At 42.1% G+C, this 14,550-nt stretch overlaps 1 protein-coding gene across 2 annotated transcripts in view; it reads right to left on the bottom strand.

Annotated features, from left to right (window-relative positions):
• PDCD1LG2 (programmed cell death 1 ligand 2) overlaps positions 1-14,550 on the bottom strand; it is a 63,373-nt gene that overhangs the window by 24,941 nt on the left and 23,882 nt on the right. For both annotated transcript variants that reach the window (XM_046664619.1, XM_046664618.1), the window contains exon 4: positions 4,722-4,991. In XM_046664619.1, coding sequence (XP_046520575.1) covers positions 4,722-4,991 — 270 coding nt within the window. The remainder of the gene's footprint in view (positions 1-4,721; positions 4,992-14,550) is intronic.

The following is a 14,550-nucleotide window of genomic DNA, read 5'->3' as shown; positions in this document are numbered from 1 at the left end:
TCTCATTGCCGTATTTGTTTTATTCGTGGACTTCTGGAGAAGCTTGTGTTGGGTCACAGAAGTCAGCAGTGAGCAGCTCAATTTATGAGAATGAGCAGAAAGGGGAAAGTCATAGACAATTAAAAAATGTCTTTGAGAAATAGGAACAAGGAAACCATGGGAGGATTTGTGACTTTGGTTATTTTGTTGCTGATATTTGTATCACAAGCTAGGGGATCATTTGACTGCTCTGATCTGGCTGTCCACTGTGTCTGGCGGCTGGGATGATGGGACTGGATCATCCAAGACATGGTCTCCAACCCATTAATCTGACACTTATTGAGCACTTGCTATGTGCAGAACACTCCACTTTTGCTTTAGTCTGGGTATAAAGAAGACTCATGTGAACAATTAAAATACACAGAAAATAAAATAGCAATGAAAGAGAAAAGACAAGCACAGTCACAGGCAAACAAAGAAATGGTACAGGTAATCAGCCTATAGGGGCAAGATGAGGGAAAGATCCCTCGTACCCTGGAGTTACCTGAGCTGCCTTGGAGAGAGGGTGGGCTTGGAGCTGGTGAAGAGGGTGCATAATGATATTTTATGTGGAAGAAACTGCCTGAGCAAAGAAGTCATGGAGGTGAGAGAGGTTAAGCAAGTTCAGAGAGTACATGGTGTGTAAGGGGAGCTGACCGGAGTAGAGGATCCACGTCTGGGGATAGTGGGATGAATACAAAGCTGGGAAGGATGGGTAAAACTAGGTTGAGAATGTCTAACTGCACAAAGATTTCTCCAACTCCCTGCCAGATGCATTCATGAGTAATATCCTAGGAGATCCTGAGCTCTGATGCAGATCTCACAGGCCCCTCCCATGACTGTTGACTATTCAGTCAGCTATGTTGGCTCCCAGAGAGAAAGGGGCACCTTATTTCATTCTTAACTTCTCACAGCCTCAAGTCTTCCAGAAGAATGGTCAGTTGGCCCTTCCACTTTTCTACCACAGAGAAGAAAGCACTAATGTAATCAGTGGTGCAAAGGGTAGATTCTAGTTATTTCCAAATTCACCTTACCCAGGCTCCTATTTCCTTGCAGAGGTCCTTATATAAGTGTCCATCCAAGAAAACCACATTTCATCCAAATTGTTGACCTACACTTAACCAGGCAGGAAATTCCACATAACAAGGACAGTTGAGTAAACAATTTCAGGAAAAAAAAATTTCCCTGAATCTGTTAATATTTGAGCCTCTAAAGCTCTAGTATGAAGTAATTATAGCTCAGTGTTCATAAAGTGACAAGGCTGGTGGTCTTAGCTGTGGTAAAAAGAGTAGTAGCAGGGCCGGTCTAGTGGCACAGCAGTTAAGTGTGCACGTTCTGCTTTGGCAGCCTGGGGTTCGCTGGTTCAGATCCTGGGTGCAGACATGGTACCCCTTATCAAGCCATGCTGTGGTAGGCGTCCCACATATAAAGTAGAGGAAGATGGGCACAGATGTTAGCTCAGGGCCAGGCTTCCTCAGCAAAACAAGGAGGATTGGCAGCAGATGTTAGCTCAGGGCTAATCTTCCTCAAAAAAAAAAAAAAGAGAAGTAGAGAATGTTGAAAGGCCAACTTGCTTAATTCGCTATTTTCACTCAAAGTTGACCCGAAAAATGATGTGTTTCTAATGTCTTTATTTCTATCAAGATCCTTAGAGTGACTCCTCTCTTTACTTCCTCACTTTATCATAATAATTTAGTTAGAAAACAGCTGGGCTAACTTTAGTGTTGAAATTGGGTAGTGAAGCAAGTTGGGAATTGAGAGATTGGAGATGACATAGCAACTGGCTACCTCTGAAAACTATATCAGGAGGATTTTTTTTCCCAGAAGAAAATATTCAGAAATTAATGATGAGGTGGGCATTGAGTCACTTCAAAATTCTCATTCTGGTCTATGGATTGGTGCCAGTCCATGACAAAATTTACTTTAATCTGAGATAGAGCAGATATCTCTGATGTCCCAACTCATATCCTGTCTATCCCACCCATGATTTCAGCCATGGCTGAATGTGGCTGAATGATGGATGGTTCTCTGCAGGTTCTGATCCACTTCCCCTGACAGTCTTTCCTCAACCGTGTGCTGTTTCTGTGCCAGAGCTCTCCCAGTGCTGAAGGATAGTCCTTCTTCCAGTGACCCACCCGTAGAATTTTTGCTTCTCATCTCCACAAATTTAGGCTCTTCTGGATTAAAGATCCAGCTTCCTTGTAGCAAAGCTTCTGCCAAGGGTTGCTGTACCCAGGCATATGTTCTATGACATCTAAAGTTACAGCCACTGCCTAGTCAGCTTGAGCTCTACTCACTGGCAGACCAGCAGGCAAAGAAAAGAATTATTGTACTGGTGGAGTAATCAATCTTGATTACTATGAAGAACATGAATGCCGCTACATAATGGAGGAAAGGAAGACTATGCCTGGAACTCAGGGATCCACGGATTCTCTGGTTCTTGTTACTTCCGTGCCCAGTAGTCACAATGGACAATTGCAGGAACCTCAGTCTGTTAAGGGGAATGCAACTAAGGGTTCAGATCTCTCAGAGCTGAAAGTCTGAGTCACTTTCTACCCCCCAGGCAAAGAAACTATTCCATCTGAAGTGCTGAGTGAGGGAAATCTAATGTATGGGGGATGAGAAAGATGACAGATACCAATTATGGCTTGGGATCAGTTGCAGCAACAGGAACTGTAGCTTGTTCCACGAACTCTTGTATATGAAACCTTTTGCAGAGATTGTGGCTGTTCCTGGCCAGAAGGCTCAGCGACAGTGGACGTAATGTAGGGCAGGAGTGGGCTTGAGCAGTGTGAATGACAGATTTTGTAGTCCTGCCTCACTTCCTCTCAGCTTCACCTCTGATTTCAGCCACAGGCTAAGTAGAATTCAGTTAAACAGGCTTCAGTCACTTCATGGTTAGTGATTCTCCTCAAGTGGATCCTTTGCTTTCTGCCCTGGGATGACTCTGATGCTACAGATGCTGTGGGGACCTAATTCAGCCCACAAGCATGCATAGCTCACAGAGGAAGGGAGTTCGTACTCCTAGAGACAACTGTCAACCACAGGGGGTGAAAGCAGATGGATTAGTCCTCCAAGCTAGAGTTCTTTGAGTAAACATCTTAGGCGGCCATCTGTACACTTCTCAGGTGATCCTTGAGTATCTGAGCTCTGGTTACCCACACCAACAAGTGATAATGCAACATTGTATTTGCTTTTCCTACTTTCCTGTCTTAATATCCTAAACCTCTCACTTCTGCTCACTGGGGTCACCACCTAAATATCTGCATGCTGCACAAGTCCTTATTGTAGGCTCTGTTTTGTCTAAGACCAAGGACAAAAGGTGAAATATAGTGACGATAGTGAATTTTCTATAAAGTCAAATTTAATCAGTACTAGGGACTGTCCTTTATTTTGAGATTATATCCTTCATTGGTATCGCAGCAGAATAATGGTTCCCCTCAAAAAGATGTCCACGTTCTAATCCTGGAGCATGAGAGTGTGTTTCCCTGCATGGCAAAAGGATTTTGCAGATGTGAATATATTAAGGCCCTTGAAATGGGAAAATTACCCTGAATTATCGGGTTGAGGTAGGAGGGAGGCATCTGACGTACTCACAACGGTCTTCAAAAGGTGGAAGAGGAAGGCAGGAAAGTTAAAGACAGAGATGGGATGATAGAAGCAGAGGTCTGAGTAATGCAATCGCTGGCTTTAAAGTGGAGGAAGGGGCCATGAGCAAAGGGATGCAGGGGGCCTCTAGAAGCTGAAAAAAACAAGAAAATAAATGTTATCTTGGAGCCTCTGCAATCCTGTTGACATCTTGATTTGAGCCCAGTGAAGCCCATTTCAGCCTTCTGATCTCCAGAAGTGTAAGCTAATAAATTTGTGTTGTCTTAAGCTCATGAAGTTTGAGGTAATTTGTTACAGGAGCAATAGGAAACATATGTGCTTGGTGATAAAATGACCTGTCTCTTATGAAATAATTGTGATACTAGATGTTAGTTACTCTTATTTAGCAAATAAATGTTCTTACTTGGCAAATAAAAAAATTGTCAGACTCCCAAAATTGTTTGAAATTTTGCTGGTGTATGAAGTTCTAAAGGACGGGATTCAGCATAGCCTGCGAAGGCTCTGAAGGATTTTTGTAGGAGGCCAGTTTTCGTGGAAAATCCCGTAACCACTATTTATCCTGCTAACTCATAGCACTGAATCATCATGATAGGCTTTTGCGCTGCATATTTTCTGTTTCATCTTCAGATCCACTCTCTAAACCTCAACACTGTTCTGAGCTCTGAGAGCTCTGAGTCCCTATCAGTGGACTCCTTTGTTCTCTGATTTCCAGCTGAGTTCAGTCAATGGGAGGCACCAGCAGGAGACTGGAGGGTAGGAAGAGAACTAGGTTGGGTTAGTCACTCCCCAGGCTTCCGCCCTTTGTTGTTGCCACAGGTGGCAGCATCCCCCTATGGCAGGCCATAGCTCCTGTCAAGTGGTGCTTTCTCTATGGCTCCCTTCTCCAGGTTCCAGTAACCTCTCCAACAGTGGTAACTGCTCCCCCACTGGTGAAGGCCTAAGGTCCAGCACTATCCTTAGTTTTTCTAAATCCTGATCACACCTTCATAAACATTCCCTTTATTACACTCTCCTCAAATTACTCATTCTGAGTGTGCCATCTATTCGTTGTCTGAACCCTGACTGATAGAGCTGGAAGGGCAGGTAGCTCTTACCTTGAGGGTCAACGATGGCTGAAGTAAGTTCCTTCACATGAGCATTCCAGAACTCACAGCTGAAGTTTCTGCCAGGGTGTGGCTTTAGGCGCAGAACGCTGATAACCTGGTAGAGTCCTTCAGAGGTCTTGGTGTGGCTGGTATTGGCAGGAACACTGACATTTGGCCAGAACACTTCTGCCAGGGGATAACCTTCAGCCTGGCAAGTGATCTCTACCTCATCTGTCCCTGGGACCTTAAGGACATGAGTGTTTATTTTCTTGTAGGAAGCTGAAAAATAGAAGAAGAAAAAGAAACATGTCTTTCTTTTCTGATTCTTATAGAGCTCTGTACTCAATGCCATGTGAAATGAATAAAACTATCATTATCAATGTTAAGTAATAATCGTTTTAACTTTTTAAACATTTCCTTTGTCCTAGATATCATGCCAGTCTACACACATTGAAGTATTTAATTCTTGCAGCACAATAAAAATGGCATTGTTGATATTCCCAATTTTTGTTGGAGAAAACTGAAGCTTGAGTATTTTGCCTAGAGTTACAGGACTAATAAGTGGTGGAGCCAATATTTGCACATTGGAAGTTTGATTTCAGATCTCAACAGTGCTCTATGCCACCACACTCTGGGGCTTCCTGTATTACTGTAAATTATCTCACAGTTGGGGACTGAGAGAAGAGAGAGGATGGATAAATAAAATCACTAGATAACCCCCATATCTCACTCTCTTTAGTACTCTTTCTATTACCTTTCTAAGAGAAAATTGGCTTTCCACTCCCCCTTTTCTTCTGTTCTCTTTGAGATTAGCAGGAAAAAAAAAACAAACCTAGATTCTGCCTATAAATAGGCAAGAATTGGGTATATCGTGTACTTTTCCTCTCCAACACAGACACGCGCACGCACACACACACCCTCTTCTGTGCAGTATACACTGAGTGAATTAATCAGATATGGCTCTCTGCCCTTTAAAAAACAGGTCTATAATAGACACAAGTGACATTGAGAGCAACAGGACAAAACATGGACAAATAGCTCAATTATCTCAGATGATAGCTAAAAATAAATATTAATAACCTATGCAGATAACCAGAGAGTATGGAAAGTAACCTGCTGATTTTCGGTGAAGGAAAGAGGGAATGAGCACGAGTTTTCAATAGGTAGGAAGTATTTTCTTAAGGTGTAGAATTTCAATACAATCTTTAAAGCAAAGGTAGATATGTGCACAGGTGTGATGAAACTGGTTTTTTCCCTTAAATTGTTAGAAGTATAAATGGGTACAAAGTTTGTGCAAAGAGATTTTACGTTAAAATAATGATAGCCATGTGGGAAGTGGCAAATATGTAAGTGTTTTATATGTGCTAAGCTTTATGCCCTGAGCTCTTATATGCTGTAGAGGAGGAAGGAATGTTCATGTCCCTTTCCACAATTTTTGCCCCTTGAACACCTCCCTTGGTGTGTCTCTATTATGAGTTGCTAATTGTTTAGTTATAGCCAAAGACACTCATTGGGTTCACTGGAGAGCAGGATGACTGTGCCTTGAAGTGCTGTTCATAACCTGTGGCTCTCTCTTGAAGTTCTTGTCTCCATGCAGCAAAGCATCCTCTCTGGGCCTGCCGTCTTCCCAGCTCACAGTATTCCAGCATCTGCCTGTGACTCGGTGGGTAGGGCAGATTTTCTTATCCAGGAGGTTGGATAGATAAGGGTCATGAGGATCTGATCTGCAAACCTGGACTTTTAGATTAAGAGGAGAGAGCAAGAAACAAGAGGCCCCTATTCTAAGTCATGTTCTCCAGTGTAAATGACCAGAGAAGCCTCAAAGTTGGGATAGACGAAAGGGGAAAATTATGTGCTCATCCAGTTATTAATTTTAAAAACAGAGTTCATTTCCCATTTGGCTATTGATTCTTGTGTGGATAGCTCACTTAGTCCAGAACTTGGAGAGAAGTAGGGGTGAGTGGCTCTAAAACCTGACTCCGTCCCCTTAACATATATTATCTCATTTAAACTACATGAAGAGCCCTAAGAGGCAGGTAAAATTCATATCCCTATTTTATAAATAAGAATCTGTGGGGTGGGTGGGGCGCCTTGAACTCATGTCCTTCATGGCCACAGAATTCGGAATTCTGCACTGGAATCATCGTAAGAGGACAATTCTCCACGTAATTGCAGAAGTCTGGGGATGGAGCAACATACACAGGAAGAGGAATTTGTTTTTCTGGGGGACTTAGGAGCACTCAGAACTAGCAGCAGATGAGGAGAATCAAGCTCTGAAGCAGTCTGCTGAAAGACTTGAACCAGTTAGACTCACCACCCTCCTTGGAGCCAAATTTTGGTCTACCACCAACAATCAAACAGCATCTGAGGTATACGTTTTGAGTACTCACTTTATCTCTCATTTTATGTTATTTATCTACACTTATTTTCCCTTGGTTTGATGTCCTCTTATAATCAGTTCATGCTATTATATTGTAGATTATTTCTGTAAGCCCTGGGGTCTTTGCGGGAGATGGAGTAGAATAAATGGATTCATAGGAGCAATGTGTTGTGGGTGAGGGTCTGGCCTGGTCCTGCAGGGTAGCTCAGGACAAGAAGCTGATTTTGGTGGCCAGCTGAGAGATGATTTCAGGTGGAAGGGCCAGGAATCAGGAGCTGGGCTGAGGCTTTGACTTGGGATATAAAAAAGAGGGAGCAGAAGAGAGGGATATTCAACTAAAAGAGTCAGCAAGGTTTGGGGAAGGGACAGAAGCCCGTATCCTACATTGATACAATATGAAAAACACTGCCACAGCCTCTTTTGTATTTGGGAAGTGCCTAAGAAGACATCATTATCAGCAACACACAATGGACAAGCTGGACTGAGAGTGGTATTCTTATGAAAAAATGAGTAAATTTTAGAATTTCAGAGGTGAGAGTGATACTAAAATTCAACTAGTCTGACTTCCTACTTAATGATTTATATATTCTGTAGCAACTTTGCTATATAACTATCTTGATGAATGTTTCGTGGAAATAATATGTCTTCTGCAGCTGTTGAGCTTAAGTTTTATATATGCCAGTCAGGTCAAGATGGCTAACTACGTTGTTCAACTCTTCTATTTTCTTTTTTATTTGTTCTACCAGTTATAATAGAGATGAGTTGAAATCTCCAAATATAATTGGAGATTTATTTACTTCTTCTTTTAGGTCTGTCAATTTTTGTTTTGTATATTCTGAAGCTATGTTGTTAGATGTATACACATTTAGAATTGTATTCCTGTCAAATTAACTTTTTTATCATTATGAAATGTCCCTTTTTACCTTTAATAATAACTCTTTTCTGATATTAGTAACCTGCTAGATAACTAAATTTTGGTTAAATATATCTGTGAATGGAAGCTCTTACTTCCAGAAGCAGTCATTGCCATGATTAGACACTAAGTTAAATTTTTCTTGGGAAGATCATCCTATACCAATTCAAATTTTGCCTCATCATAGCTTCAGCCCATCAGTACTTGGCTGGCTTAGGAAAACAACGTATGGTGAGCATAGTAGTTAAAAGCATGGGCTTTAGAGTCTGAAAGTTTTGACCAGGCTTGAGCCAAGGGCTGGTTACATGACCTGTCAAGCCCTCAGGTTTCTCATTTATAAAATACGATAAAACTTATCCTTAACAGAGGTGTGAGGGTGATTAAATTAGATAGACACCTAGAACATAATAAATACACAATTGGTGTTAGCAATTACTATTAGCTCTTCCCTGTGACGAGGCACCCCTTCATGTATTTGAAGATAACTGGCAAGATTCCATAGTCTTTTCCCCTCTAGGTAAAACATGCCTACTTTTTTCTACCATATCTCATAGGACATAGTTTTCAACCCAAGTTGCAGATACTGGTCTTTGGGTTTATTTTTGCTGATGTAACACTACCTATATTCCAGATATTATCCAATCAGCACAAAGTATAGTGTGACTAATTACTTCCTACGTGCTGAGCACACTTTAGGCTCAACACAGCGGGGGTTTTTTGTTTTTTTGTTTGTTTTTTTAAAGATTGGCACCTGAGCTAACATTTGTTGCCAATCTTCTCTTTCTTTTTTGTCTTCTTCCCAAAGCCTCCCAGCACATAGTTGTATACTCTCGTTGTAGGTCCTTCTGGCTCTGCTCTGTGGGACACCACCTCAGCATTGCTTGATGAGTGGTACTAGGTCCGTGCCCAGGATCCGAACCAGTGAAACCCTGGGTTACCAAAGTGGAGTGTGTCAACTTAACCACTCCCAGCCCCTCAACACAGGGGTTTGTTTTTGTGGGTTTTTTTTTGAGGAAGATTAGCTCTGAGCTAACATCTGCTGCCAATCTTCCTCTTTTTGCTGAGAAAGACTGGCCCTGAGCCAACATCTGTGCCCACCCTCCTCCACTTTATGTGTGGGACACCTGCCACAGCTTGGCTTGCCAAGTGGAGCCATGTGTGTACCCGGGATCTGAACCGGCGAACCCCGGGCTCCCAAAGGGGAACATGCGAATTTAACTGCTGTGCCACTGGGCCAGCTCCAACACAGGGTTTTAATACAGCCTAACATCATAACATCAACTTTGTTAAATGAATGATCTACTGCCCAGCTAGGCTGGCTATAACAGACCCCTTTGCACTTGGAGACTGTCTCCAGGTTGACCCAAGACCATCAATCACCTTTTGTTGGCCCTGAATCAACAACTACAATCACGCATGGATTAATGATAGGGATACATTCTGAGAAGTTCATTGTTAGGCAATTTTCTTGTGTGAACATCAAAGAATGTACCACATAAACCTAAATGGTATAGTCTGCTACGAACCCAGCCTATATGGTACTGATCTTATGAGACCACTGTCATATATGCAGTCCATTGTTAACATAAACGTCATTATTTGGCACTTGACTGTACTAGTTTTGTCCTGTCTGTTACAGATTCAGTCAACTATACTATTATTCATCCTACATTTTACCACTTTATGCACAAGATGTATGCCGTGTGAGTGCAGGACCTGCTTGCCCTCAGATCCATCCCTCAATTTTTCTTCTCGTCTCTATACTGCAGGAAGGCTGACTCCTGGCGGCTGTGTACCCTAGGCTCTTGACAGCCGATAGGAGGCATGCTGAGAAGACGGGAGGGTGAGCGTAAGGGAGAAGTTACGGTATTTTTCCTCCATGCCCTGAACTATCATGACCTCTCCAGCAGCAGCTGCATCTCTCCCCTGGCTCTAGCTACCACTGGACAGGCCCATTGGGGTTGCAGTGTCTGTCAAGTGACTCTGGCCTCTGGGCTCCCCCGCCTTCCTCCCTTCCCTCCAGCCCAGCGGTGGAAGGGGCTCGCTGCTATTGCTAATCACTGATTTGCCTTCCTGTTCCCTGGTTGGTATCTCAGTCTTTCTGTCAAAAGAATCACTATTTTCAGATTTCAGTTTCCACTGGATTAAATGATTTCTATTTCCCTGGTTATCTCTTACCATCCGACACATGTTACTGGCAACTCTATCATTTCTGAAATAAACCATACATAGTATAATCTGTTTTATCATCATCATGACAGCAACTAAGGTGAAAAAATGTAGTTTTACATGCCTTGGTGTTAGAGAATCCAGGTATGTTTCTGGTAATCACTGAAATAAATCTTTTAGGATTGCTCCCAATTCGTCTATTAAACGGCCTGGAGAGGAACATCAGGTTAAAAAGCTTGTGATTCCCAGGAGCTTTTTCCCCCTTCAAACTTCAGGACATTGTTTTCTTAGCTTTCCTTCTTCCCTTCTGTTTCTCCAGTGGAGAAAAGACACCGAGAGGAGAGAGTTACCCTCTGAGCAAATGCTTTCTCTGGGCCTAGAGGCTAAACCGCAGGTGTCTTTTCACAGCTGCATTGCTTATTTTGGGCTGTTTCCTCCCCATGACCTTTGTCTTCCCTTCTTAAGGCGAAGACCATTTCTCTTTTGAGAGAAAATGGAAGCCATCCTACCTCCTTCCTCTCCTTGCTGACATTACACTCCTGTCTATCTTGGGCCTTTGTGTTGGTTTGAAGTATTTAGATAAGCCTCTGCCCATGCTGGGTGTTGGCTCTCTCCCGTCCCCATCCTCACGCCCTGCCCAGCCTTCAGGCTGGTTTGGCCCTTCTGTTCTCAGTATTTGCTCTGTGCCTGTCTGGGATCCTTTGCACAGGCCAGTTCTCAGCCCAAGCTCCTCCATGAGATCCCTGGACTCTCTGGGCCTTTCCAGGCCTTTCCAGGCCACTGTGCTCTTGTCTTCAGCCATGCTCCTTGCCCTTTCTCAGATTTCATAGTCCTGTAGTTGCAGCTGGGCTTTTCAGAAACTGAAGCCTCATATTACTATCCCTTCTAGACTCACTACCCAGGCTAGCTAGTATTTTTCCCATGTACTTTCGAAATCAGTTCTCTTTTCACTATATTTAATGCAAACTGCTGCCCAGACATCAGAGAACATGCTACAAACCTATTGTCAAGGTTTATGCTATAGATGAGGCATTTTAAGTTAAAAGCACATCCTTTGTCTAGTCCTATTCCATTTAAATAAAGCCTAACTGGGGCCCCAGATCTTCCCTGTTTCCTTCAGAGACCCCTGTTCAGGGTAGAATACTCTTAGGTAATTGTCTTCAACTTTTTTTTTCTTGCATTCCTCCTAAAAGAATTGCGATGCAGGGGCCAGCCCGGTGGTGCAGCAGTTAAGTTCGCACATTCTGCTTTGGCAGCCTGGGGTTTGCTGGTTCAGACCCTGGGTGTGGACGTGGCACCACTTGGCAAGTCATGCTGTGGTAGGCATCCCACATATAAAGTAGAGGAAGATGGGCATGGATGTTAGCTCAGGGCCAGTCTTCCTCAGCAAAAAGAGGAGGATTGGTAGCAGACGTTAGCTCAGAGCTAATCTTCCTCAAAAAAAAAAAAGAATTGTGATGCAGTATGCACCTACTCACATATTTATTAAATTCTTTTCAAGTCTTTTGTAAGTTTCTGTACTGGAAAAAAATATATGTTGATTAGCATTTTGTGAACATTTAAATTTTTAGTAAAACAATTATTTCACTCTTACACATGTATCCAATGTCATCTAGATATCAAAGACAGTGTCTTTTATACACACCACTGTCCATTGAAAAATACATACAAAAATTCTTCTCTAATGGTCAGACCTTTACATTGTTTCTTTTCATTCCTTGAACCTCAGTTCCCATTCCACTTTTTCTACAGGATTTTATCCTAATACAGCATATGTGAAACCTCTTTCATTGATAATCCTTATGTTTCTTTGCAACAACAAAATACATATAGCTATTGAAATAAATTTTTTTCTTGTGACCATGAGGCTTTCAGTGATCAAAGTGTTCTTCTGCATTGAAATCTAGTTTCCATTATTATCAACACACGTAAAATCAAATGTAAAATAGTATGACTATTGATAATTATTAAACATAAAGATAAACATTTACTAGGAGTGTGTCTCTTAATGGGATGTGAATGAGACTCTTTCAATTTGTTCATGAACCTGAGGATGCATATAACTTATGGTTGGAATGCGACAAGGTTCAGCATCAATTTTATTTCTATTTTTCATTTTTTACAGCTATGAGGGCTAAAGAATCTTGCTCGTATGAATAGATAGGAATGGGAGCTGTTTCGTTATAGTAATGTCATTTCATTCTTTGCATGCCTTGTGGTTTATATGGCAAAAATTAATTTTTTATTATAAGCTGTTGACTCTAGTAGGGCCTCCTTCAATTGTGTTAAAACAGAGAATTTGATAGTACCTGATTTGCAAAAGGATTTCTTAGTCATTACAGTTTGATAATGTATCAATACTTCCAATCACTCTTTTGTTTAGCGCTGTGGACATTTTTACACCCTGGGACAATGCGCTATGTTCGTGGTGGGTGACAGGTAGGCTTTTTCTGAAGTAGGAGAAAGCAATAATAAAAGAGGAAGTGTTTTAGGGGAACTCCAAGAGCCCTGCCTGGAAGGCACATTCTCAGGCACACTCAATTTGGGGAAAGAGTACTTGGGGAAAATGAAGATCTAGAAACTCGTTTCCTAAAACTGTGCCCACACATCCCTTAAAGTCTTTGTGACCCTCATGTACCCTAGTTTGAAGACCATTAAGGGTCTAAGAATTAATTAGTGAAGATTTAAGGAATAAATCTTCTCCACACCTGAGCCATCCCTGGTCTAGACGAGGAAGCAGGCAGACTGCCTTCCCAGGAATGAGGGGCAGCCTTCAGCTGGAAAGAGAGTGGAGTGACTGGCCCTAAATTGCTCAAAGACCCTTGATGCATTATAGCATTCAAATAGAGATCAACAAACATGGGGGCAGTGACGTAGGGGTGCAAAGACCTGAGGACATTAGGGGATCATGAGAATGTACAGCCCTCTTTCTTCCTGTTAATTGAACTCAGACGAAGTTCAATGTTCTGGAGTTCCTCCCAGCTGATGCCTGGATGTGGGAAATGCATTAAAAATAGAAGGCAGTTATATCCAGGCTAATGACTTGCCTGATGACTTATTGGTGGTTGAAGTGTAAGGAGGTCACTGTCCCTATAATAAAGAGTCTTTTAACCAAATCACTGGACATTCACCATATGCTCAGTTCTTTATGTCTATTATCTTTTTTAAGTTTTACAATAATCTTATGTGGTATCTTATTATTTTTACAATAATCTTATTTAAAAAAGGATAGCTACTATAGCTATCCTTTTATAAATAAGGAAAATGTGAGATTATTAAAGGTGAAATAATTCATTCAATGTCACGGGTGAAAACAACATTCACCCTTATGTCTAATCCTTCTGGTTTGTCCTTCTTTGTATCAGATCATAAAGTCACATCATTGCTGCCAAGGTCAGTGGTCTCTAGGGACCAAAATCCACAGACCCTCCAGAAGACAGAATGGATTCTCTGAGGCCTAATGGGTGGAATGGGGAAGGGACAGAGAAAAAGTGGCATAGTTTAGCTAACAATAGTCAATAAAGGCTGAAAAACACAAGCCAAGGAACACAGCCAAATCTGTTATTGTACAAGTAACAACTGAAAAAGTTGTTACTTGTCTTTCCCCAAATGACCTCTCCCAGAACAAACAAGAACTTGAGGATTCTCTTCAGATTTAGATTCTTGGCTCGTGTTGTGGTGGAGAGAGCCCTGAACCCAGAGGAATGAGGACACCTATTGACTTAACTGGGCTCCCTCAGGCCGCCCACTTCATTTCTCTGGACTTCATCTGCAATAGCTGAGGCTGCAACTAGAGCAGTGTTTTCCAAACTTTTTAGACTGTGACTCAGAGTGAGAGAAAAAGTTTACACCATGAGCCAACATACACACAACCCCCCCCCCACCCTCCGAAATAAGAGTTCACACAACGACACTCAGCCCTACTGTGTGATGGACTCTGATCTATTCCATGCTATTCTATTCATTCGGTTCATTCATTTTATTGGGAAAAAACATCCACCTGGTTACTACTCCCTAAATTGATATTAATGGGTGATAAGCTGTGGTTTAAAAACTCTGGATTCTGAAAGAGTGGCTTAATAATCAAGTCAGTGTTGTTCCTTGGAAGAATTAGGAACTAGGCAGGGTTTACCCTCCCACCTTTCAGGGACTCATTTTCCTGGCTTCCTCTAGACCTGCTTCAGTCCTTCAGCTCCTACCCCTACTTACCCTCACCTCAGCTACTTCATACTCAGATGCCAAAAGCTATTTCTGAGCAGGTGCTTTGGTTTTCTCAGAGATAGCAGTGTGTCTTTCTGACTATGCTCCCAGTTTTGGTTTGAGCTAGTGTTAGCGGCCTTCCGTTACTTGCACCTAATGCAAGTCCTGTGTTGTAG

This window comes from Equus quagga, chromosome 6 (genome assembly GCF_021613505.1).
Source record: "Equus quagga isolate Etosha38 chromosome 6, UCLA_HA_Equagga_1.0, whole genome shotgun sequence".
NCBI classification, from domain to species: Eukaryota; Metazoa; Chordata; class Mammalia; order Perissodactyla; family Equidae; genus Equus; species Equus quagga.
This window is presented reverse-complemented; position numbering and strand designations above follow the sequence as displayed.